The sequence below is a fragment of the Sinocyclocheilus grahami genome, unplaced genomic scaffold, assembly GCF_001515645.1.
Source record: "Sinocyclocheilus grahami isolate Dianchi unplaced genomic scaffold, SAMN03320097.WGS_v1.1 scaffold97.1, whole genome shotgun sequence".
NCBI classification, from domain to species: Eukaryota; Metazoa; Chordata; class Actinopteri; order Cypriniformes; family Cyprinidae; genus Sinocyclocheilus; species Sinocyclocheilus grahami.
The window spans coordinates 1,052,508-1,079,059 of NW_015505276.1; the positions used below are offsets into that span (position 1 = coordinate 1,052,508).

Below are 26,552 nucleotides of genomic sequence, written 5' to 3' on the forward strand. Positions count from 1 at the left end.
AAGGCGGGGCATAGAGGAGAAACAATAATGTACAGTATGTGGGAAATAATGTGTTTTTTGAACCTTAAACCGCATAAACACATTTCATTACACCAAATACACAAAATAATGTTATTTTTTAGCAACATCATATGACCCCTTTAACATATCTTAATGATACAGTTTATTTCCTTTAACTATTATTTTTGTTTCTGAAAGTGTTTTAGTATAATCCTTAAAATAAACTGTTAAGGATGTTTGTCATGCAGTTAAAGGTGATTATTAATAATTAAAGAAACCATGTTAGCCACTAGACCAAACAGACAGCTAGTTCACCTCAGATTTGCTGTCTGCACATACACTCTGAAAAAACATTAGTTTGCCTTATATTTCCATTTTCTTCTAGTAAATAAATATATTTCAATCGACTATATTCCTAAACTTAACATGACTCGCTATTTTGCCCCTTCTATTTACCTTTTACTAACATCACATTTTTCTTCATATTAAACTTTCTTACCTTTAGTCATTTCATTAGTTTACCTGTGAATTTGTGTGATATACAAAGAGCAAATGTTACTCTCGTTTAAGTTTTAATCTTCCACATAACCTCTTTTTCTGATGAAAACGAAAGACGTTTGCATTCATCTCCAAGCCCTTGACGAATCTGCACTATTCATTTCAGCGGAAGGATAAACAACATCCTTGCGTGAGCGAAGGCTTGAGAGGGGGGGCGGAGCGATACGAAGCCTGGCGGTGGACTCGGATCCGAAGTGAAGTGGAGAAACTTTTTCAAAAGTTCCTGGAGGTGTTTCGAGACGCACGGCAGCCGAGTCCGAGCTGCAGAGGAAATACGGAATTGGACTATATCGAAAACGCTCAATTTCTATGAATTTCTCTCAAGTTAACTTTATGACGCTACTTCATCTTAATGTGATTCCTTGGAACTTTAATCACCGTGTCATTTTTTAAAGGATGTATTATTGCTAACATTTCAAAAAAGGAGTAGGATCGAGTTTCCACAGAAATGGGGAATTACAGTCTTTGGATATTTCTGTCAATTTTATATCTTATGCAAAACAGCGAAGGTAAGATGACTGATTCTTTTCTCTCTTTTTGTCTGGATAACTGATTTATATATAAGGATATGTGTGGACGTAGGCTATAACCTGTTACATTAGACCCAATGAAAGAACAAAACATCACGACCTGTCTTTTATTAATGTTCTTTTATGAGGTTTAGAATCATGACATTTTTATGTCCCATAGCTTTTTGAAATCCGGTGCTGGATATTTCATTGATAGTCTGTTCTCATAAACGTGTTTGTTTCAGTCCATCACTAGGTCAGGATCAGGATACATTTAAATGTGCAGCATTAAGTTTTTGTAATAAACCGCTGCAATTTTAGTACGCGCCGAATAACGTTGTGGAGATCATTGCAGAACATTATGCACGATTTATTCAGTGATGATGGGATTTAAAGCATTCAAACCACACATGAGGACACATTCTCTTTGTTGGTGAGGAATGTTGCATTTGCTAATTATTTATTGTGGTGTAACTTTTACGAGTTTAGTTCTTCTACATAACATTAATAATTTTAGAGGGCATTGTATTACTTGAGTCAGTGTGCATTTTGTGCTTGTCTCAACCGTGAGAAAGTAACAAAGTAAATGTCGCTTCGCTGCCCTGGTAGTAAACGACCTATCAACGTGCATAGTAATTTAGATTGTCATCAGGGTTCTACTGTTAAATCACTGCAGTAGATTATATCAGATATATTTTACGCGTTTGATATGGTATTTTTCTATCCTCAAATATTACGACTGGAAACATACATAATGAGTTTTGTGGGATTTCTCGTACACGAAGCGGCTTCATACTTTATTTTTGAACTTTCTTCTTCTTCTACTTCTTCTTCTTTGGTATGGAGGTGGGGTAATGGGCGAAAATATATTGTTTTATCAACTTCATAAAATTCTGAAACATCGTTGTTTGTGATGAAATGCAATTTTCCTCCACAACGGATTGTGGTTTCCCTTCTGATCGTAAGTTCAATCAGCTAGTCTATGTATTTAAAATACACAAATGGAAAATACAAACCTATATTCTGAAATGAAAAAGAATGAAATCTGATGCATGCGCTTGACTGCGCTAAAAGACCAAAAGGACATAATCAGCAGATCTTCATAACCAACAGTTACAGTTAAAACGATAAAGTTCCGCTGCCTAATTAAGTATTAGAATATTATCTGAAATCATACTTCTTATATTGCTTCGTATTAGATAAGAGTTCTATTGTCATTCAAAGCGGGAGTCTGAGCGAAAGAATCTGAATGTTATCTCGGGGCACACTCACAGATAAGAGGCAATGTATATTTACAAAAAAGTAAACAAACTTAAGATATGAGGGACTGTTTCTATCTGAAATAAGCGGGATATGCGTGTTGTAAATATAAAAGAAATGTAATATGTTGCTACTATTTCAGGGTTGTTGAATATAAAAGGGTCTTTGCTTCTATCCTTTCAGTATAAAGTGGTCTGTGCCTCATTGTGCCCTCTCTTTCCACAGGACTGCGCTGCGTGGATACACACAGGCCGTGCGAAAATGGAGGAATGTGTATCGATTCAAGATGCTTGTAAGCCCACAGTTGTCATTTTATTGCAAATACAACTTAATTTCATAGCCTACATAGCCATAACTCAAAATTGTTTGCTAAAATCCTCTTTAATGAATATTATTCACAGTGGTGTGGTCTCAACAGCTGAACTGGATGACTGTTGCTATTGTTGTTATTCAGCCTTGGTTATCAGTTTCACATAGATCACAGTGTGGAAGAAAGAACAAGGGTGTAGCAAAAACAGAGCAATGTTTTAATTGCTTATACATATAGATGATTTACACTGGTTTTTTTAAGTGTCCTTTGAGTTTTAGTATAATAATCTGAATCATTGACCAGATTCTATGACTGATGTTTCAATCAGGTTGGACCATATCATTTTGTGCTAACAATAAAGTCACACTACTCCTGTCCACAATATATCAGTCACATAAAATATTTGATTGAACTTCTGATAGTGAGTCAATGTGAGCTTTTTTTTCTCATGCCAAGTAGTGTTCCAAATGCGTAGCGTTCCTTCACACAGTCTTTGTCTTCATTGTTTATGCTAATACAAAGTGATTGTTTTACATTTACATTGTTTTACATTCACATGAAAGCCTGGGGCTGTTGTTTTATGTTTCCCGCCTGATTTGGAAAATGGTGTCTGTGCACTCTAGCTTCCATTCATGGTGATTAGTGTTTTTTTTTTCCAGGAGGCACTAATACGTGGGAACCACTCTCAGTGGTTGTGTGTAATGGCAAAATCAATAGGGCGTTAAACTGAAAGCAATACATTTTATCTTTGATACGTGTATCTCTACAGATCAATGATTGTAAGAAGCAGGAAACTGTTTTGTATTTTTTATTTGAACATGAAACTTAGCATTCTCTTCTGCAGCCATGTTTATTACTTAATGGTGTACAACCAAGTAAAGCTCCCCCACTGCACTAGTGTTCCCTCTAAGAAAACTGTTTTATACAGCTTGTTAGTGTTAAGATTTCTTATCTGTTTAATATCTGTAAGATGCTCCTGTTTTGTGCCTTTAAGGCATAATCTATGTAAATCTACCTACGTATCTCACCCCACCATTAACCAAAGAATCTCATACCCCCAGGCAAGTTGTTATTGCCTGCTCACTGGCCAGGTATCCTGGATGAAGCCTCATTTTAATGCAAACGCACACCAGAGGTGGTTGGTTGTGGAAACTGGGAGTTAAGTCCTAACTGATTGATAATTGTTGAGGTAAACTGAAGCGTTTTATTGGTAGGGCAAAGCTAAAAGTCATTGATTAGTTTTTTTAAACTTTGGGCGTATATATAATTCTCATAAAACTCTGGAGTTAGATAAATATGGCAAGGTGGCACTCAAATGCCTTGTGTGTCAGTGTAACAGTCTTTAATCATTACCCAACACACTTCAAGCCAAGTTATGAACACAGTGTGTTAGTAAATGTGTAATGGTGTTAAATAGTGCTTTGTTCTTTCCTGCTCTACTCACTCCAGAGATTTTTCTAGATTAGATATTTTGTTGACAGCGTTATGACATTGTATGTTTTAAAGGGTTAAATGTTATTGTATGTGTGTGAAGAGCACTTCACGTACAGTCTGTTGTGTTGGTGTCAGCAGGTGGTATTTTTCCTTTTTTTTTAAATAAGAAGGACAGTAAATGTCATGCCACACAACACGGTAATACAACCATCTGGAATGGCCAGCCACAAGAGAGTGGTCCAACCAGTCCTTGAGCTACGGGGACAGTAGTCCCACTCCAGCCCCCTCCCTAGAGATCCTGATGAAACCAGAGATCCAAAACAACAGAAAGGAACCTTTATTCCTCCAGATACCAACCTGTAACCCAGTACCACTAGAGAGACCAGAGAGAGTAGAAGGAGGAGGACTAGAGAAGAAAGGGCGTATGAGAGTGAGGGAACAACAGAGAAAGGAATGGATAATGGCACTTTTAGCAAAAAGAGGCAAAGGTTGAACTAGACATAGTAAGGAGTACCTGGTTGGACTTCAGAATTTCACAAGAATGCAGCTGAGATTTTCAAGCTGTGTTGAAATCTGGTCTCTGAGAAAAACCTTGGCAACAAGTCTTCCACCTGTTCCTCTCTGTGACATGTTTTCCTTCCTTACGACGAGAGCTAATGTGCCTGGAGGAAGTTGATTATCCTATTTAGTTTATCCTTGTTGCAAGAGGGCTCTCTAGTGACTGTAATATTATGCGAATATGCCCCTTAGGACTGTAATTGTTACCAGCTCAGTTATAAGCCTGTTATGTCGACTGTTGTTCTACCAGGGTCTGGTTGAGGCATATATTGAGCCCTAGTTCTTCTTTGGCTCCTGAGTCATTTCATGGTCCCCTGCGCTGAGAGCTTCAGTGACTGGTGCAATCCATGACAGATTACAGGAGTAATCCCTCTCTAACGCTATCCACTGAGTGCTTCTTCACAATGGGCCACAGTCCAATGCTTCTTGGGCTACTTTCATGAGTTGGCACAGGGTTAACATCTGGAATGTTCAGGGTGTGTAACACAGGTGTGTAAAGCTCATCAGAGGATTCCTGTGACAACTGTATTTTGCAAAACTGACCCTATGGTGGTGACATCAAGGAATAAAGTCAGGGTATTTTGGGGTATACAGCAGAATGCTCTGTCGATCCAGTTATTAAATTCTGGTCCTGCTATGGACTGTCACTCTTTGAATCCCACATCTATAGGAAATGCGAGGGGTGGAATGACAGCACACTTGTTGCGAAGAGTCCAGGAATGTCACTCTAGGTGAAGAGTCAGGAAGCTCTGTTAAAGTGTCTCTAATCTCAAACCCCCAGTGTGGAGAGCGTGCAAGCAAGTGCAGCCACTGTGTGGGATAAAGTCTCGACTGAAGCAAAGAGATAATTAGGCAGATTGTGAGAGTATCATTCAGAGAAGGTCCAGCTGGAAGAATAAGGCGGGGGTGGGGATGTGTGTTGGAAAAAGGGGGTTATGCTGGGGTGTAGAGGGACAGCTGGTGGATGTTGTGATGGTAATCCAGTGAAGTCAGACCTTTACAAAGGGGGAGCGGAGGGCCAGGTGCTGCCATTGAACGGCTTGCTGCCCCATGCCGAGACAGACGGGCCTATGGAGGAGCGGAGCCAGCGGCCCACGGGCCTCCTTACACATGCTCACACACATGCAGCGAACTGATGTGGAGGTTCTCCATTGTCTGTGCAGGCTCTGCAAGCGCAGGCCAGTGTCACTCTCTGAGAACAAACAGTGAAGATGAAAGTGTGTGAGCCACAGAGTAGAGATGAGAATGAAATTAGACATCTATGTTTGCACTTTCCCACCCATTTGCTCAAAAAGGAAGTGGATACAGTGGGGCTCTGTCTGTTATTGATGGTGTCGCCTTGACCCCAGCAGCAGAGTGAGTCTATAAATTGTGAGTGTTGTGTTTTAGTGACCCATGGAAGCTCTCTGCCTCTTAAGAAATTATGTATGAGGACAGTTAGACATGAAGCAGGCTCCGCAATCACTGCTTTATGTGAACTAACAACTGTAGCTTATTTGCGTAAAGTAATTAAATTTAGCACAGAGAGTTGTTCAAAGGCCGCTGTCCATTTACTTAGAGTAGTGTATACCAATAGCTGTTTATATTTTAAACGGTTGGAACGCTGTTTGTTTACATTGAGTTTAGCACTTAAGAGATAAAGTTCCTTTCCCTTAATATATAGTGGATTAGTTTGGAATGCTTTCTAAGATTCCTCCTCTGCCACCACTGCATTCATTGCTGTTGTTTCCTCCAGTCTATTCAGGATATTCAAGGAATGTTTTGAGCAAAACTATCAAAATGATGGATATGGTAATGTCTGCTTGCTGGGTGGATTGAGACATCCACCTGAAAGTAAGCAGATTGAGAAGAGAACCCTACTGAGTTGATAGTGTTGGAGAGCAGTTAGGGTGTAATGTACGCCTGTATGGTTTGATGCCTCAAGCAGGGAGTCCTGGTTCCCAGGCCCTGCCACAGGAAGTGCTGACTCCTGACCCTTCTACTCTACTCTCATCCTGTCTATCAAGACAGCTGAGGAGAGCTTATGATGTGTTCTTGCCCTCTCTCATTTTCTAAACTATTTTTGAACCATATCAGATATCCCACCACCACATCACAAATCTATTTTGTGTGAGTGTGGTTGACTTACGGGGGTTCAGAGAGCAGTAATCTACTTTAATCACCCTTGAGCTCTTGATTCCAATAAGTGCTAATCACTTTTATTGAATTCAATACTGTATGATCATACACTCACAGATTGTAGTGCGGGAGTAGGCCCAGTTGTGATAATGTAAGGAGGAAAGTTGCTGTTTGTTTGGGTGTTTATTGATAATGGGAAAGATAAGCGAAAGAACCAGAGTAGTTTATGGGTGGCGGAGCAGGAGATAAGAAGCATTCTTTGGCCTCTACCTGAGTGTACTCTTTCACTCTTATCAGGCTCTCTGGAGCTCTGTGTTTTCTGATCACAGCCAAATTAAAGCTTTCCAAAGTGTTTTCAAATATGATGTAGCAATGAACTGGGAGTTCTCAGAGTTTCATCCCACCTATCTGCATGATTTGTGATTTATGAAATAGATTAGAGTGGTTGGCAGCATTTTAGAGGATGTTCTTCGTGCTACAAAATGAGGGACTGTCAAATTCCCTGTGAGATTGCGTAATTCGTACTGCAGGACACTTCAGGTTATAGCTAGAGTTAGAGTTATGTGGAGTTAATTTCTTCCATCTCTAGTTTTCTAAGATTCTTGAGGCATATTAGTGTAGACACATATTACTGATAGTCTTCAGAGCTGCCGAATCAGTAAGAAAAGACTACTTCTCTTGGAGTTCCAAGAGATCTGGATCCGTTTAGGTGCTGGGGTGTGGTTTTGTGGTGAAGTACAGCGAAGAATGCTTTGGAAGACCTCGAGTCTGGGGTGCATGCAATGTGTGGTTATGGTTGGCTTGTTAGCAATACCAGAAATTCTGGAGGTTTTTTGTGAGCATTGAGCATAGTTACATTCTTTACACTAGTTTGTTTCAAAAACATCAAATCTGATCTGATAAACATACTTTGCTCTTAAGTAAGTGTTATTGTTAAGTAGATTAGATCTATGTTTAAGGCTTTAGCCAGGAGTCTTGAAGGACCATATTCATAGTCTGCTTCCAGTCTATTTATTATAATGATCTTACAGATAGATAATTATCTGGCTAATGCAACACAGCAGGACAGTGGGTTGGCAAAGGAAGACAAACATGGATATTTCATGGATATATCTACCCATCTACATATTTCCATGACAGGTGCTTCATGTTGAAAAGTTCAGTTTATCTGTTTATATTAGTTAAAATTCATGCAAACTACACAAAACACTGGCTAAAAAACAAAACTGCTTTCACGTGCCGTTGGCATCATTTTTATTCTAATTTTCAAAATGTCCTTTACTTCCAGCGATAATAGAACGTTTATCTGGAAGTCTGGAAGGTTCAGTTCCTGTGAAAGTTCTGTCCTCACAAACCCCCACCCTCTCAGCTCTCTCCTCAGCCATGGGTTACTGTTGCCAGGCTACAGCAGAGGCCTGTTGGTTCGTTTGAGCACAGGCCTGAAAGCCCGGCTGTTTGGGCCACTGCTCCCCCGTCCTTAAACAATAGAGTTCTGACTACTTTAGCTCTTTTATTTGGCCCACAAAGTGCTCCCCTACCCCCACTTTGGTTCCTCTTTGAGAAAATGGGGAGCTGGGAGGGGGCAGATGGGGGAGGGGGAACAGGCTCTAGTTGGCAGTTTGGTGTCAGTATGGGCTCCTCACAAAGGAATGGAGCATCTATATGCCAAACACTGCCATATACCTTTTTTTCTTAGGGGACTTTCAGCATTTTGATACCCTGAAAGTTGCTTTAAACCTCAGATTTACATTGTTTTCAAAGCAAACAAAACAGGCTTTAGTTTCAGTGACATTAATAGCAAGTGACCTACAACTGACTTCCTACTAAGGAAAGAGTTGAAATACGTGGTTATTGTCTTTCACCTCAGTGTGGGAAGGATGGCTTCAAGTACCCAGGAGATTGGAATCCTGTTGGGAACTCTCTCATGCTTGGTGCCTCCTGGACCATGACTGACCAGATGAAGCTCTTTCAGGGAAAAGCGGTGTGTTTTTGCTTCTCGTCCACCTTAGATGATTGTATAGTATTGTGGTAAAGAGAATAGTGTTAGGTGACATTGCCACAATGACCCTGAGATCAGGAAAAACAGCATTTGAAACCCAAAGCAAACAGAGATGCCGAGCTTCACATACATGAATCATTCCGGAAGCATCCAAAAAGCCCCTGTGTGCATGCATATATAAGTTACAAAAGTCCTTGAGAGTCCAAAAGGCTGTCAGGTCCCATGAAGTTCTTTTGATATGGTATGTAGATACACCTATACAATATTTTTGAATGAGGCCCTATCCATTGTTTTCCCAATCTGACATATCTTGTGGTTTCTCAGCATCCTTGGAGAGGAAAGTGTTTGTAAGTCACACATTGTGTTTTAGTGTGCATGTGAGGTATTTGTGGAGGTGTTTGACTGCATCAGTGCCCCGAGTTGTTTGTTTTTCTTTAAATTAAGAATCATTGCTTAATTGTCACCCTGTCCGACTGCTTCATTAACCTACTTTCAACAGTATCAGGGAAAGTGTGCTGTGACTGTCCTGCTATACTTGTGCATGTGATCTAACAGCCTGCATTCATGTGTGTGTGTGTTTGTGCACATCTGTTTGGAGATTTACAGACAGAATAGTGCTGTTGTTTTGGGTGCAATCCTTTAAAGAAGCAGCGAGAAGGCAGATAGGCAAAGCGGTGCAGACAGATGTGAACAGTTGTTTAGTGCTATTTGCAGCTGGCGTGAACCATCATTGGTGTTGTGACATTGGGTGATTACTGTTTTTGCCCTCATCCTACCTCAGCCTTGTCTACTCTGATATTACTTAGGGGCCAGGGGCCAAGTCTTGGTATATTTGACTCAATAGTCATGCTGAGTAACATCCCACACCTGGCTCAAAGCGAATCATCTAATTTCCATCCGTATGACACTCAAAATTGTCCAAATTCTTCTTTGTAGAACATCCTCCCTCATAGTGGAGTTCCTGTCAGGTTGAAGGTCCTTTACAATGAGTTATGTTTCACTCTGAAAGCTCTGATAGGACTCTTGGCTGTATGTTTTTAGACGACTGATATGCACAGCCAAGGCCCAGACAAAAGAATGTGTGTTTTGGTTGCAGAACACCGTGTGAGGACAAATATCCTAACCTCCCCCTGCTGCTACTTGACCAATATCTACACATTCTCACACACTTTCACCAAGATCTTCACAATGCAATAAGTATGGAACTCCAGCACGGAAACACACACACAGAGGGAATGAGTTCCAAAACTCACAGACACATGCATGTTATCATGTTTTGCAAGGCCAGAGGCTCCCTTTCTTTGTGTGTGGAAATAGCACTTGTCAACACATTTACAATTCCTCATAGTCCAGTAACTCTTTGAAATCCCACGAGCAGTTCCTCAGTGATTGTGCCAATTGTTATCTGTCCAAAAAGTTTCTCTTTTGTTTAACCACTTGCTGACCACACTTTTGTACAAAAAGTATGTAATTTTTTTTATTACAAATTTTGTAACAAAGAGTATGTAAAAATAGCCCAGTTAGAAGGTGTACCCAAGAATCTGACCAATTTGGTCTTCATTGCACATTCCTAACTGCTCATGTACGCATGCACTCATTCACTGCTTCTCAAGCCATAGACAGGAGAACAACAGGTTGTAAAGTAGGCTGTGTCTAGGCATTTAAAGGCCCATTGCCCGGAATGGATATTTTTTGAAGGGCTTGAGTATCAGACTGCATGCTTGAGTATCAGTTGAACCTTGATGCGGGTCTCCTCCCCATCTCCTCAAATCTCTTTTTGTGCAGCAACTCCTAGTTTCATTTTTTTTCATGACCCCCGAGATTCCAGACATAGTTAATTTGCCTCTAAATAAACGCAGCCAAGCCATGACAAATAGCCAAGGGGATGAAGGGTAGGGGGTGATTGGTAGGGTGTCAGGCTTGCTCGGTCGTCTGTGAGGTTGCCACAGCAACAGGGATCTGGGATTCAGAAAGAGTGTGAGTGTTTTCAGAGCAAGAGACGAGGGATTACAGGAAATATGACATGACATGACTCTCCGTACCGGACTCTTCCCCCATCCCACCCTCCAAAAGACATTCTCTCCCTAACAGACGCCCCAACCAGCCCCCCACTACACTGCCTGACATTATCATCACAATCAGACTGCTGGCCTCTGACATTTGACCTCCCGGCATGTGAAGGGTTCGTAGGGAAAAGCAGTGTGCCGCATTGGTGACTTCAGGAGATGGTATTCATGAAGAATTCTCTTATTGCTGCTCTGTTTCTTACTTGTTTTCAGGGAAAACCCCCCCCAAAAAACTCCCCATGGACATGTAGTCTTAATTTATGAAATTTCATGTAGCTGGATGTATTGAAAAAGAGTAATAACAGACATGATTAATTATGTTTTTGATATATCATCCTTCGGTTTGATCAATAGGCCTCTTTCGCTTCAAATTCTCAGACTTTGAAAAAAAAGAAAAACATGGCCGGCAAATAAACTCTTGTGTTCCAAAGTCAACATTATTACTATTAAGCAGACATCGCTAATGAACATGATTGAAACGAGTTAACTTTTTTCTTTTCTTCACCCTCAAGCACTGAATTTTATCCTTAACAGTTTCTGTTCAGTATCAGAAATAAATCTCTTTAATCTAGGGATGTTCATTTTAACCGGTAAGAATTTTGACAGATTAATACAATCAGTTAAACGGTTTAAAAAGTCATTTAATTATTTATTTTTTCAGTAATATATAAAAATATTAAAAAAATGTTTGCTGCATGGTTAAAATACGCTACATGTATAAAATAAATGTGTTTTTAGGGGGGAAAAAATATGTCGCGTATAAGTCACATTTTATTATTTCATTCAGAAATAGGCCTAAAACCAATGCTAAATGTTTACAAACATTATAATAAACACGGCAAACATAGCTAGGCAATTTTAGTTCCCCTCACTCCACAACAAATCCTTTCAATTAACAGTATTTAGAAAAGAACAAGAATTAAAAATATAAGAAGCTATAGCAATATAAACGACAAGCCAAAACTTGAAACTAAAATGAAACTGAAACCAGTTGGATCTCTCATTCCACACTAAATCAAATGTTTCCGTATTCGCAATGTATGAATGCCAAATTATTATTGATTATGTACTTCACTCGCGTTCCAATATCCACACATCACGGCGGTACTGTGATAACACTTAACGGCACAGATTTGACTACATCGTTTTTTTTACTACATCGTTTTTTTTTCTATATGTTTGACTGACTGTATTTTATTATGATAATGAACAGGTTGCATTGTCAAGGTAGCAATGCTGTGTGTGCGCATGCGGCACCTTCTAACAGTGGAAGAAACTACTCCTTTTAGTCCTAAAAATAATCGGAATTGTAAAAGGTTTGCCTTTATTTGTGTACATTCACAATAAAAACACATCAAATAAGCCTACAGAAAAATAGGATGCCGCTTTCTGCCATCAGTTTCCTTTCACGCAGCACAAAAATGAACTGAAACTCTGCATACTAGGCTACTTGTTGCACAGTTTTTGTTTCGTTTTCTCAATTTATTATTTAAGTAAAAATATGTTTCTCGTTTAGGCCTATTTATTCGTTATATATATATATATATATACTATATACTATATATATACATATAGCCTAGCTTTATTATGTTTTTCTCCACTCGCAGAAGCGCTGCAGGTGCGTGATGTGATATGATGGCCATGTGAATCCTCATATTCTGTTGTTTGCAGCTTTTTGTGCATGTAAAATTAATCCCCAGGAAACAAATGTTAGTATTTTTAACAGGTCACAGACACTTATCCTTTCTAATTTAATTCAATACTAATTTTAAATAATCTTGTCGGTTAACGGTTAACGAGCGTCGGTTGTCGGTTATGAAAATTAACCGAAATGAACATCCCTACTTTAATCATCCCTACTTTAAACTTGGGATTCTTGACGGCAGCAACTTGAGATTGCAAGCTTAAGCTTGGCTCTCTTATATCTGTTTTTTGGTTCCAGAATAGTATAATACTCCCATGTGAAACATTTCTGTAGGTGTGTCCTCCAAACAGCAGAACACTGTGGCGTCATCCTCTATTGTCTTGCTGGGTAGAAAAACCACAGTTAAAAGTATCTCTGGTTTTGATAAAATGCTTGAATGGACCTTACAGTTCCTAAAAGGCTAACAGGCTCTCGCTGTGGTGCAGCAGAGGTCTAAAATGGCACCCCCTATAGGCCAAGCCCTTATTTGAAGCCCTCTCTGAGGTCTGAGAGAAACTGCTTCAAATAAGTGTGGGGGAGGAGACGCCAGCCACAAAAGAGGCAAAACAACAAAGGGGCAGATAGCTCAGTGTAAAAAAGTGGTCATCCTGTAACAGAAAGAGGAGGAAAAGCCATTGTTGTCTCTGCCCAGGGGTTGTTTTACAGTGAAAAGATAGAGAGGGCCTGAGGGGGGAAACAGGGAGAACAGACCATCCCAGTGCTTGTCATCAGCTTCAAACGGTGTTTTTGATGTGGGAGTTCATCCTGTGGCAGGGCTCCCTGTGTGGGTGTAGGGTTACCCAACACACACTGGCTTCTCAAGCCTAGCTTACCAAAGGCCCCAGAACCCATGAGAGCGACTGCCTTTATTAAGAAAAAATTGTTTATTTTATCGTACCTGTTCAGTTTCAGGTCCCACTCAAATGTCCATCAAGATAACCGTCCTGCACTGAAAAGCATAGCATTAGAGCAGAAAGAACTGTATTCAACTGCCACAAAGTGGCTTGACCACCATCTCATACCTATGGTTTGTTGTCTACTGTCTTTTGAGTGGTCTCCATTGTGAAGTTAACACATTGAACATTGTATACAGTTTGCAAGGTCTCATGGGTAAACACAGGTAATTCTGTCATTCACAACCGTGCTTTACTATTGAATGCAGCGGAGAGATTGGAAAATCTGTAATAATCCTGGAATGCAAACTGGCATGGAGAGAAGCATGCTTTCCGAATTAGAATTTCAGTATACTGTGGAAAGTGTGCTCTGCTGTTATAGTCAAGGCAAGCATATATGCAACATCTGGTTGATAGCATGAAATTGACTTTTTTTTCTATGTTTGTAGCTGTGTGTGTGTGTGTGTTATCACCTGCTCACTAACTTTGTATTATAATAAGATATTTAATATTTAGTGGTTTGATGTTCTGCGCATGAATTGGGTGAGATACTTGACCTGGGCTGTTGATAAAATTTTCTGATGTCCCACTAAAATGCTTCTATATTCCGGTGTTCATGTTTTAAATTTGTGCCCCTCGACAGATGTCGACCTGGTTATATTGGTTTGCTCTGTCAGCATCTGGACCCCTGTCATCGCTCGCCTTGTCTAAATGGAGCAGTTTGCAAGAGCCAGGTGGCCAACGGAATCCCACAGTTCACCTGTGTGTGTCAGAGGGGGTTCAGAGGTAAGGATGAGGGTGTCTTCATGTTGCCATGATATACAGTGTGTGGAAAATATAGGTCTGTTTGTGAATAACGCTTCTTGTGTTTGCAGGTCAGGATTGTTCCCTGATTGATGCATGTGCCACAAATCCCTGTGCCAATGGTGCCCGTTGCACCAATTGGAATAATCACTACAACTGCTCATGCCCACCTGGGTATCAGGGCAAGAACTGTCGCAATGATATTGATGAATGCCGCAAACTCGGAAAGTGCCTTAACGGTGGCATCTGCATGAACACACACGGCTCATTCCGCTGTGAGTGCCTTGCTGGGTACAGCGGGCGCACATGCGAGGTGCCCACCCAGCCCTGCGCCCCCTCACAGTGTCTCAATGGGGGCACCTGCCATCAGACCGGTGACCACACCTACGAGTGTGCTTGCTTGCCAGGTACAAACAGACAAAAAACTTGCAGGTATTCATGTAGACACACACCCTTTATCATGTTCCCATACTCATTCTCATCCCTCGGATTCGGGGTTTCCCAAAGCTTCTGGACTTTCCAAGCAGTGATACCTCATGCTTTGCTATAAATAGCTCAGACTGAGTGAGAGAAGGATACACTGGAGAATGAGTGAGCAAGACAGTCAAAGTGTGGAAGAGAGAAAGCGAGTGGGCTGCTGTGGCAGGAATTTACTTTATGGCCTTTCTGCTCCCCTCTGGGGAGCAAGCAGGAAATGTCTCTTGCCAAAGAGGAAGTCATTGAAACCGTGAGAGATTATAAAACAAGCAAACATGGCAGGGAGTATGGCCCTCTGGAGCAGAGCTCTGTCAGGTCCTGGCTTTGCCGCTGTGGGAACCGCCGTGAGAATATGTAAACACTCAACACCCACTGAACCTTTTTACTGCTCACTTTACTGTGTAAATCAATTTATCAATAGTTTTGGAGCAGGATTGAGTGGAAGTTATTAGGTGTGCCGGGGGAAGTGAGGAATAGATCAGATACAGGTGCATCTCAATCAATTAGAATGTCGTGAAAAAGTTCATTTATTTCAGTAATTCAACTCAAATTGTGAAACTCATGTATTAAATAAATTCAGTGCACACAGACTGAAGTAATTTAAGTCTTTGGTTCTTATAATTGTGATGATTTTGGCTCACATTTAACAAACCCACCAATTCGTTTTTAGTGAATTGTTGGCCTTCTGGAAAGTATGTTCATTTACTGTACATGTACTCAATACTTGGTAGGGGCTCTTTTTGCTTTAATTACTGCCTCAATTTGGCGTGGCATGGAGGTGATCAGTTTGTGGCACTGCTGAGGTGGTATGGAAGCCCAGGTTTCTTTGACAGTGGCCTTCAGCTCATCTGCATTTTTTGTTCTCTTGTTTCTCATTTTCCTCTTGACAGTACTCCATAGATTCTCTATGGGGTTCAGGTCTGGTGAGTTTACTCGCCAGTCAAGCAGACCAACACCATGGTCATTTAACCAACTTTTGGTGCATTTGACAGTGTGGGCAGGTGCCAAATCCTGCTGGAAAATGAAATCAGCATCTTCAAAAAGCTGGTCAGCAGAAGGAAGCATGACGTGCTCCAAAATTTCTTGGTAAACGGGTGCAGTGACGTTGGTTTTCAAAAAACACAATGGACCAACACCAGCAGATGACATTGCACCCCAAATCATCACAGACTGTGGAAACTTAACACTGGACTTCAAGCAACTTGGGCTATGAGCTTCTCCACCCTTCCTCCAGACTCTAGGACCTTGGTTTCCAAATGAAATACAAAACTTGCTCTCATCTGAAAAGAGGACTTTGGACCACTGGGCAACAGTCCAGTTCTTCTTCTCCTTAGCCCAGGTAAGATGCCTCTGATGTTGTCTGTGGTTCAGGAGTGGCTTAACAAGAGGAATACGACAACTGTAGCCAAATTCCTTGATATGTCTGTGTGTGGTGGCTCTTGATGCCTTGACCCCAGCCTCAGTCCATTCCTTGTGAAGTTCACTCAAATTCTTGAATCGATTTTGCTTGACAATCCTCATAAGGCTGCGGTTCTCTCGGTTGGTTGTGCATCTTTTTCTTTCACACTTTTTCCTTCCACTCAACTTTCTGTTAACATGCTTGGATACAGCACTCTGTGAACAGCCCGCTTCTTTGGCAATGAATGTTTGTGGCTCCTTGTGAAGGGTGTCAATGATTGTCTTCTGGACAACTGTCTGATCAGCAGTCTTCCCCATGATTGTGTAGCCTAGTGAACCAAACTGAGAGGCCATTTTGAAGGCTCAGGAAACCTTTGCAGGTGTTTTGAGTTGATTAGCTGATTGGCATGTCACCATATTCTCATTTGTTGAGATAGTGAATTGGTGGGTTTTTGTTAAATGTGAGCCAAAATCATCACAATTAAAAGAACCAAAGACTTAAACTACTTCAGTCTGTGTGCATTGAATTTATTTAATACACGAGTTTCACAATTTGAGTTGAATTACTGAAATAAATGAACTTTTCCATGACATTCTAATTTATTGAGATGCACCTGTATTATTACTACTACAGTTACCTCCCGGTTTCCTGTGTCATATCATTTCATTTCTCCGCCTAGGCTTCAGGGGACACAACTGCGAGGAGAACGTGGATGACTGCCCTGGACACAAGTGCATGAATGGTGGGATCTGTGTAGATGGTGTCAACACGTACAATTGTCAGTGTCTGCCTGAATGGACAGGTAAATACGCACCTTTTTTACATGTTTACTTTAAATTTTCTAATTAAAATAACTTGACATTGGTCTTTCTGTCCTTAGGCCAGTATTGTGCTGAGGATGTCAACGAGTGTCTCATGCAGCCCAATGCTTGTCACAATGGTGGCACATGCTTTAACACTATTGGAGGACACACCTGTGTATGTGTCAATGGCTGGACTGGGGACGACTGCAGTGAGAACATTGACGACTGTGCTACGGCTGTCTGCTTCAACGGGGCCACGTGTCATGACCGCGTGGCCTCCTTTTTCTGCGAGTGCCCAGTGGGCAAAACTGGTATGACATTCTTTGACATCACTCCTTATTTTTATGTTTTGTCCATTGTCCTCAGAGTCACATTCTGCTGTCCCTGCAGGTCTGCTCTGTCATCTGGATGATGCTTGTGTCAGTAACCCCTGCAATGAGGGGGCAGTGTGTGACACTAACCCTCTGAACGGCCGCGCCATCTGCACCTGCCCTGCTGGCTTTGTTGGTGGAGCCTGCAACCAAGACATGGATGAATGTTCCATTGGTAAATTTACTGCATTGTGAATGCCTCGCTTTCTCATTGATTCTTTCTGTCTCTTCCTATTTTTGTCTTTGTCAGTAGAGTGTAAGTATTAACTGACTCCTCTTTCTCTTTTGTGTGCCAGGTGCCAACCCTTGTGAGCATTTTGGGAAGTGTGTAAACACGGAGGGCTCATTTCAGTGCCAGTGTGGACGGGGCTACACTGGCCCTCGCTGTGAGATTGATATCAATGAGTGTCTTTCCATGCCTTGCCAGAACGACGCCACCTGCCTGGACCGCATCGGCGAGTTCACATGCATCTGTATGCCTGGTATGTCAGTGAACTTGATCTTGACTTACTCAGAAACATTAAATCTGCTTCTAATCATTGTGGACTTCCAGACTGTATGACTGTGTAGACCTACTTAAGAAAACATGCAAAGGCCAGAGGAGGTTTCGTTATGTAATAACGTACCACATAGTGGTCATTTGAGGAGGAGTAATCAATTGAAATAGAAAAGCTCAGTCCACATGGGTAAGTCACAGAAACCACAGACCAATATTGGCTTTGTGTCTTCAGCACACGTTCTGTAAAAACTTGTATCTTGCACGACATGCATCTTTGGGTTTTTTGGGGAACTATACAAATTGGCCCTGGGAGTGGGGTGTATTGGGCAATCTGGGAGAGAGGGGGAGGAGTGTGCAGTGAATTATAATGAGATCTTGAGTGGTGGGAATGGAGTGGAACAATGGGGCCCCTCTGTGCTCCGTTCCTCGCCCTTTGCACATAGAGAGAGAGCAAACTTTTTCCCAGCACTTTCATCCCCTCCCCCCACTTCTGCTCATACCCCTTTCAATTCCACAGACACCTCTTCTTCCCCACCCTCCTTATCATCGCTGACTTGGTCCTGGCTCACGTGGAGGGGCCAATTCTTTCTGATTCCATGCCGCCGTCAGTGCTCTAGCCCCGGCCCACCTTAATGGGGTGACACACAAGAGCAGCACTCTGCTGATTACAGAACATGTGTGTTCTCAATGGAGAGATGACCACAGGGCGTCCTGCGGACAGTAGGGTGTGGTGCTTCTAATCAAAGCAGGGGCCCCAGTTTGCATAGATGAAGCAATTCTCCATTTCCTCTGAAACATGAACTTGCTGTAGGGTGCAGTGTAGCAGAACATCTCAGTGTGCGTCTGTGGGCCCCTGTGTTGTGAGAAACTGCAGTCTGAGATCTGTCTTCAATGCATCGAAGGTTAGAACTGTGTTTCACTCTGGCTGTCTCTCTACCAGGCTATCAGGGGAAGTTCTGTGAGGTGGATGTTGATGAATGTGAGAGCAACCCCTGCGTAAATGATGGCATCTGCCGAGACATGGTCAATGGCTTCACCTGCACCTGTCAGCCAGGTAAGAAACGTAATATTCCCAGAATCACCAGATCAACGATATGTGTCAAAAGAGTCCAAAAAGTTCACTTGTGTGGTCACTTAATATACAATCTTGATTCATGTAATATCAGGCTAAACCCAACTTTGCCCCCTAGTTTTTGCGTAATTACTCATTAGAGTGAGGTCTTGAGCGCTATGCAACTGCGTGCCCAAACAAAGACACCATTGTGGCCCCTCTACACAAGCACCCCTCCTCTTCCCAACTTGTCCATAGAGAAGGGACAGCCGTCTCACCCGTCTCCCTCTGCATAGAGGTGGTGGGGGGGGGGGAACAGCAGCCCTGCTAATGAGATTCTTTTCCATGTCCGCAATTTACATCTGGGGCAGACAACCCCGCACCCCCCATTTAGCTATTGAGCCGGTAGCGTTTGTGCAAGGAAAGAGGGAGGGCCGCTGGCCTCGAAGAAAACAATTCTAGCATCTCCCCCTCTAACCTTCTGCCCTAGGCATCAACATAGATCCCATCATAACACTGTTAATCAACACAACACCCTCTAAAGATGCAGAAATGAACATTTCTGTGGGGCCCCAGCCTTTTTTATGTACTTACTAGCACGTTTTCCCAGACAAGGGATATCAGTCAGTGTTTAAGGCCCACTGCCCCCTCAGTGCCAACACAACTGCTCGTTTTCCAGATAATGTCATTTTAATCGCTGCAAAAATGTGAAGAAACTTGATTAATGTCTGCCAATATACATATAATAGGCCAGTTGATATTTAGACATAGTTCACAAAAATTATCCACACGCACAGATCATATCTAGAATATTATTGATAAAAACATTTTCAAACATAGTACAGGCTAGATTGTGGTTGTTGGATGGATTCAGAGAAGGAAAAACCTGGGCATATTCTAAATTCTGTCTGGAGAGAATCAAGCCACAGTGTATGTTAATAATGATATACACCACTAAGATCATAAATTCAAATGAAGATTCAGCGTACATTCTTTGAAATCTCAATTTCGCTTTAGCTCCAAATAAGCCAAGGTGCAGACATCTCCAACTAGACCGAGCTCTACTGCCCCCAAAGCTGAACCTAATGACCCGACCAGTGTGTGGAGCTCACCTCTGCTGCCTCAGACTGACCTATAACCCCTATGTTTGCCTGTCCCAGGGTTTACTGGCACCATGTGTCAGATCGACATTGATGAGTGCGCCAGCACTCCCTGCCAAAATGGAGCCAAGTGCATTGACCGTCCCAATGGGTACGAATGCCGCTGCGCTGAAGGTAAGCTGCAAAATGAAGATGTTTGTCTGATTGTGTGTGCCTGCTGTGCAAGAGCTTTGTGGAGCCCTTCAGGGTTCAAAGTCAAAATCATCATCACCGACTAGATCCATACACCTGAATGTAGTGATCTCCGGGTCAAATGCTTCTTGTTTCTATGATCATACTGCTGGGCAGGCTGATGAGAAGCCCCAAATCCCCCTCATTTGCCCTGCAGACCCCAATGTCACAGGGTCACCAAGGCCGGCAGCTGCTGACGAGGGGGGTTATGCTCGGTCATTACCCTGACATCTGTTCATCTGTAACCCACAATGCATACTCACACAGCACCGTATGGCACAACCAAAGCTCCCAACATTCATTTTCACATAGTTGTGCCTGTAGGAATGGCCTTTAGGGTTTCTGGTTTTCTGGTTTTCATTTATCCAGCAAATTAGCATGAACTTGAATGTGAATGTTTTGGGTTGAAGATACAGTACATACTGCATGTGTCGCTAGGCTTTTAGAAAGCACAGACATGGAGTTTGTGTATTGTCTGAAGCAGCCTGCTGTTTGGTATTCTCCGTGCTCCAATTCCCCTCTGCTGAGCTGTCCCGTTAGCTGGGACGTAGGGTATTGTCCTGCTGCTCGAGGGGACAAAAGCAGGTCTGTGAGGCCTGTGAAGGGTTCTCTCTCTTTCTCTCTCACCACCACAGCCCAGCCCTGCCCTGCTCCTCACAAGGCCGCTGCCTTGACAGCCTGTCGGCATGGAAACCACGGGAACAGAGACTCCAAACTGTAGAACCTTTCACAAGAGAGAGAAAGAAGGAAACAGAGGTATCAGACAGAAAAGAGAAAAAAACTAATTGAGACTAGGGAAAGAGGAGAGACATTTTCAGACCAAAAAAGCAAGGGGGGCAGTCAAGGGGGTGTTGGTAGAGAAGGATAAAGGGTACAAGCGAAACCAAGGAAGTATTTACACCCCAGACAAAAACGCAAATAAAGGGCATTGAATCACTCATGCAGACTTTGCGAGCTACGGTGGTCATGAGCAGACAGTAAGAATATGGAAACAGTAGGAATGAGGACAATGCAGTTTCGTTTCACCTAGCTTGTGCAATAATGGTCCGCAGAAGGGAAATTGTTCCTGACAGGCAAGAACCACAAACACAGGAACCTGTAGAGCAGCAGAGACTTTATGCAAATCTGATACCTCTCCATTCTTACCACCTTGCTCAGCCCTTGAGATGTCGGGCTAACAGAAAAGTACCATTCTCTGCTCATTCACCCCTACACATCTCCTCTTTGTCTTCAGGTTTTGAGGGAAGGCTGTGTGAGAGCAACATCGATAACTGCAAGCCTGACCCGTGCCACCATGGCACTTGCATAGATGGCATTGCCAGTTATGCTTGTAACTGTGAGCCTGGCTACACTGGCTACCGCTGTGAGAACCAGCTCAACGAGTGCCACAGCAACCCCTGCCAGAATGGTGGCAAATGTGTGGACCTAGTCAACATGTATATCTGCCAGTGTCAACATGGCACATCAGGTGAGGGATGATGTATCAATAATTCAACTGTATTTGTTACATTAGGTTTTGTGTTTTTCATATTAAAGAAGGTTTTTGCTTCTCAAACAGGTACCAACTGTGAAATCAACTTTGATGACTGTGCTAGCAACCCTTGTGACTACGGAATCTGCAAAGATGGCATAAACCGCTATGAATGTGTCTGCAAACCTGGCTTTCAGGGATAAACCTCACTATAAACTTCTCTTCCTTTCAGGGCCTCAATGTAAAGATGAGATTGACGAGTGCCAGTCTAATCCCTGTCGCAATGGAGGAACCTGCGTAGATGATGAGAACGGCTTCCATTGCCAGTGCCCTGAAGGCTTCCATGACCCGTACTGTTATTCACAAGTGGACGAGTGTGCCAGCAGCCCGTGTTTGCATGGGACCTGCAGGGATGATCCTAATGGGTACAGCTCCATAACAAACTTTAAAACCAGCAAGAAGGTAATAAATGGAGATTTGCTTTGAGTGTGATTCTTGTTTGTATTGCTCCTGCAGCTATCGATGTGATTGTGAGCCTGGATGGGTGGGTAAGAACTGTGACCTAGACCGAAACGATTGTTTGCCCAGCCCCTGCCAAAATGCAGGCACCTGTTTCGACCAGCTCAATGGTTTCACTTGCAAGTGTCGGCAGGGTTTTAGAGGTGAGATATACATTACATTAGCACAGTATGCATTTTACAATAATAACAACAAAAAGAGATTTTATTACACATTGTTCCACCGGAAAGAACAGACCGTCCTCTCATATTTAATTCAACCTCTACCACTGAAAAGGGTGTAATGATTCCCTAATAATGTATTAAAACATCCCCTACTGCAAGTTCTTAAAAATTTCACTCTCCTTGCCAATAGCTACATTTTGACAGCTGTCTCCCATCCTCAGGTAACTTATGTCAAGTGAACATCAACGAGTGTGCCTCTAGCCCATGTCTAAATCGGGGTACCTGTGTGGATGGAGTAGCCAGTTTTACATGTCTCTGTGAGCCACCTTATAGTGGACCCACCTGTGCAGAACTGCTCACACCTTGCACTCCCAACCCCTGTGCCAACCATGGTTCCTGTGTGCACACACCTGACTACCTGGGCTACCAGTGTAACTGCCAACCCGGATGGCAGGGTAAGTCACTAAACACATTCTGATTCAAGTCTATAAGAATTGTGTTTGCTAAAGAATGTCTAACTTCAAGTGTCTTTCCCACCACAGGTCAGTTGTGTACCATTGACATAAATGAATGCACATCTAACCCCTGTAAGAACCGTGGGACCTGTACCAATACTTCGGGTGGCTATGTGTGCTCCTGCCGTGCAGGCTACACTGGACCCAACTGTGAAACAGATATTAACGACTGCTCACCAAGTGAGTCAATCTCAATATAAACCAGGTTTTTATTGCTGGTCTCACAAATGAAACGGTCCAACTTTTCTTCAGCACAGTTGGCGTGGTCTAATAATGTTTTTGGTTTTGTCAGACCCCTGTCTGAACGGAGGATCCTGTACAGATGGAGTAAACTCATTCCGCTGCAGCTGTCTGCCAGGCTTCACAGGGACACGCTGTGCTACCGAGGTAAATGAGTGTCAGAGCGCCCCCTGCAAGAACGGAGGCACTTGCACGGACTACGTCAACAGCTACACTTGTACTTGCAAACCAGGTTTCACAGGCCTACTCTGTGAGACCAACATACCAGACTGCACTGAAAGGTAAGTCTGTGAAGTTGCTCATACCTTTTAAAAGAGTATGTAGCCAGTAGTAGCTCATAAACAAATAATCTCCTTGTTTTAGCTCCTGTTTTAATGGAGGCACCTGCACTGATGGGATCAACGGCTTTAAATGTACCTGCCGGTCAGGATTCACTGGAGATTACTGCCAGTACGAGGTGAACGAGTGTGACTCTCAGCCATGCCTTAACGGAGGAGTTTGTCAAGATGCCCTCGTGTCATATCGCTGCTCGTGTCCAAAAGGCTACACTGGTCCCCGTTGCCAGGTATTAATTCCAGATCATGCTATAACTTAAACATGCTTGCAATTTTTCTAAAATTACATTCAATAAAAAATGTATTGGAATAGAAGAATACATTTTTTAAAAATATTTAAAAATAAATAAAATAAAATAAAATATATATTTTTATCTCTCTTTTAGTATCCAGTTGATTGGTGCAGGCCTTCTAACCCATGCAAGAATGGTGGTCGCTGCAGACAGAAAGATGCCTCCTTCACATGTGACTGTTTGGGAGGCTGGTCGGGTCGTTATTGTGACATCCCAGGAGTGTCTTGTGAAGTTGCAGCCAGACAGAGAGGTATATAAAATTGCATATAACTTTATTTTACAAATACAGTTTAAACATGATCTTCTCCTTGATAACGGTCAACACTCTCTCACAAAGGACTCCAAACAGATGAGCTTTGCCACCATGGTGGACACTGTGTCAATACTGGCAACACGCACTACTGCAAATGTCCCGCAGATTACACAGACAGTTACTGTGAGTCCCAGTTTGACCACTGTGAGGACAAACCTTGCCTCAATGGTGCCACCTGTAGGAGCTACATGGGAGGATTCACCTGCGATGTGAGTCATCTTACCACTGCTACAAATAGCATATATTATCATTCGCATTAGTATAAAGCCTAATTACCAAAGGAATATGAAGAACTGAAGATATTTCAGAACTGATATTGAACTGAAATGCTTTTTCTCCAGTGCATACCTGGTTATGAGGGGAACAATTGCGAGAGAGAGGTCAATGAGTGTCAGTCTCATCCGTGTCAGAATGGAGGAACCTGCATTGACCTGGTGGGACATTACATCTGCTCCTGCCCTCCAGGCACACTGGGTAAGATAGATTTCTAAAAATCACGGTAAAAAAAAAATACTTGCCCTGGAGTAAAATGCAAAGGATTAAAGTTTTTTAACCTCAAGTGCAAAAATCTAAATATACAAAACGTTCAGAATTTTGGGGTCAGTAAAGTTATTTGTTTTATAAAAACAGAGTAAAAAACAGTAAAGTTGTTACAACTTAAAATAAGTATTTTCTGTTTTTAAATAATTTTAAAATTTAAATTATTCCTGGGATGCAAAGCAGCCATTAGTCCAGTCTTCAGTGTCTCATGATCTTTCAGAAATCATTCTAATATGCTGATTTGATGTTCAATAAACATTTCTTATTATTATCAATGTTGAAAACAGTTATGCTGCATATTATTTTGTAATACTATGTTTATTTTGGATTCTATGAAGAACAATTTAAAATAAGACTTTTTTAAAAACATTATACATTACTGTCATTTTTGGTCAGTTTAAAGCATACTCGCTGAAAGTATTCATTTCTACAAAAATCTTACTGACCCCTAACCATTGAATGGTAGTGTACATAGTTACACATAGGTTGGAATAAGGTCACTGTAATATTTTTATTATAACCTTTTTAGGGGTCCTCTGTGAGATAAACGAGGATGACTGCTCAACTCCCTCATGGCCTCGGGTGATGCCCAAATGTCAAAATAATGGCACCTGTGTGGACAGGGTTGGAGGGTACAGGTGTAACTGCCCTCCCGGCTTCACTGGAGAACGCTGTGAGGGAGACATTAATGAGTGCCTTTCCAACCCCTGCAACCCCTCCAACAGCTTGGATTGCATACAGTTGCCCAATGATTACCAATGCATGTGCAAACCCGGCTTCACAGGTGAGGGATGTCTGAAAACTGAAAAATGTGTCTGTGATTTACATATACAACATTGTAACGTGTCTCTAAATTCTCACTTCATTGTGTCTTCAGGACGAGGGTGTCAGAATAGATTCAGTGTGTGCGAGTCTCAGCCCTGTAAGAACGGAGGAGTATGCTCCATGTCTGGCAGCTCACCACTGGGATACACTTGCACCTGTCAGCTTGTGAGTATCCAGGCCTTATATCATTATGATCTTGTTGTTTACTGTACTGTTAAACTTCAAAAGCAACTACTTGACTCCTTCTTGTCTCTTTCTCAGGGGTATGCAGGTGCTAACTGTGAGAGGAGCATGAATTGCAAAGAGCTGCCTTGCTACAATGGTGGCAGCTGTACTCTCACCTCACGAGGTGCACGTTGCACCTGTATTCTGGGCTTTGGCGGGCCTCTGTGTCAACACCGCAGCAATGAGGGCTGCTCCTCCAAACCTTGCCGCAATGGAGGCTTGTGTACAGAGGAAACCAGCTTCCCTTTTTTCCACTGCCAGTGCATCAATGGCTGGAAAGGCATACAATGCGAACAGGAACCCAGGCTGCTGCCACTTCCTCCTCCTTGCCCTATTGCTGAATGTCATGGCAAGGCCAATGACAGTGTGTGTGATAAAGAGTGCAATTCGTTCGCCTGCCGCTGGGATGGAGGTGACTGCTCTCTGGCTGCGAACCCCTGGGCACGCTGCTCAGACCCTCGCTGCTGGCGGCTCTTCAACAATAGTCAGTGTGATGAGTTCTGCAACAATGCAGAGTGCCTTTATGATAACTTCGACTGCAAGAACAAAGAGAAAGTCTGCAAGTAGGTCTTGAACTAAGCTTTAATAGTGCTTCATTGGACTGTTTATGATGGTCTTTCTCTAATACACTCTCTCTTCCCTCAGCCCCATCTATGAGAAATACTGTACAGACCATTACGCAGATGGGCTCTGCGATCAAGGCTGCAATACTGAAGAGTGTGGCTGGGATGGACTGGATTGTGCAAAGAAAATTCCAGAAGACCTTGCGGAAGACGTGCTGGTTATTGTAGTTCTGCTGCCTCCTGAGGAGCTGCTAAGGACACAAACTGCTTTCCTGCAAAAACTAAGTGCAATACTGCGCACCACATTGCGTTTCCGCCTTGATCAGAATGGGGAATACATGATCCGACCCTATAAAGGACGTGAGACACGCATTAAACGGGAGCTTCAACCTCAGCAAGAGGTCATTGGGTAAGTTGGGGTTGCT

General features: G+C 42.5%; 1 protein-coding gene across 1 annotated transcript in view; it reads left to right on the forward strand.

Moving 5' to 3' along the window:
• Nucleotides 1–783: 783 nt before the first annotated feature.
• Nucleotides 784–26,552, forward strand: part of LOC107587940 (neurogenic locus notch homolog protein 2-like) — a 33,884-nt gene continuing 8,115 nt past the window's right edge. Inside the window, exons 1-25 of the mRNA XM_016275910.1 lie at nucleotides 784–1,067; nucleotides 2,553–2,619; nucleotides 14,033–14,175; nucleotides 14,265–14,600; nucleotides 16,749–16,871; nucleotides 16,950–17,183; nucleotides 17,263–17,418; nucleotides 17,540–17,725; nucleotides 18,683–18,796; nucleotides 19,954–20,067; nucleotides 21,359–21,592; nucleotides 21,683–21,787; nucleotides 21,822–22,020; nucleotides 22,112–22,257; nucleotides 22,500–22,733; nucleotides 22,821–22,973; nucleotides 23,086–23,314; nucleotides 23,397–23,598; nucleotides 23,755–23,911; nucleotides 23,999–24,183; nucleotides 24,316–24,448; nucleotides 25,044–25,298; nucleotides 25,392–25,504; nucleotides 25,601–26,127; nucleotides 26,210–26,536. Coding sequence (XP_016131396.1) covers nucleotides 1,007–1,067; nucleotides 2,553–2,619; nucleotides 14,033–14,175; nucleotides 14,265–14,600; nucleotides 16,749–16,871; nucleotides 16,950–17,183; nucleotides 17,263–17,418; nucleotides 17,540–17,725; nucleotides 18,683–18,796; nucleotides 19,954–20,067; nucleotides 21,359–21,592; nucleotides 21,683–21,787; nucleotides 21,822–22,020; nucleotides 22,112–22,257; nucleotides 22,500–22,733; nucleotides 22,821–22,973; nucleotides 23,086–23,314; nucleotides 23,397–23,598; nucleotides 23,755–23,911; nucleotides 23,999–24,183; nucleotides 24,316–24,448; nucleotides 25,044–25,298; nucleotides 25,392–25,504; nucleotides 25,601–26,127; nucleotides 26,210–26,536 — 4,733 coding nt within the window. The 5' untranslated portion in view covers nucleotides 784–1,006. The remainder of the gene's footprint in view (nucleotides 1,068–2,552; nucleotides 2,620–14,032; nucleotides 14,176–14,264; nucleotides 14,601–16,748; nucleotides 16,872–16,949; nucleotides 17,184–17,262; nucleotides 17,419–17,539; nucleotides 17,726–18,682; nucleotides 18,797–19,953; nucleotides 20,068–21,358; nucleotides 21,593–21,682; nucleotides 21,788–21,821; nucleotides 22,021–22,111; nucleotides 22,258–22,499; nucleotides 22,734–22,820; nucleotides 22,974–23,085; nucleotides 23,315–23,396; nucleotides 23,599–23,754; nucleotides 23,912–23,998; nucleotides 24,184–24,315; nucleotides 24,449–25,043; nucleotides 25,299–25,391; nucleotides 25,505–25,600; nucleotides 26,128–26,209; nucleotides 26,537–26,552) is intronic.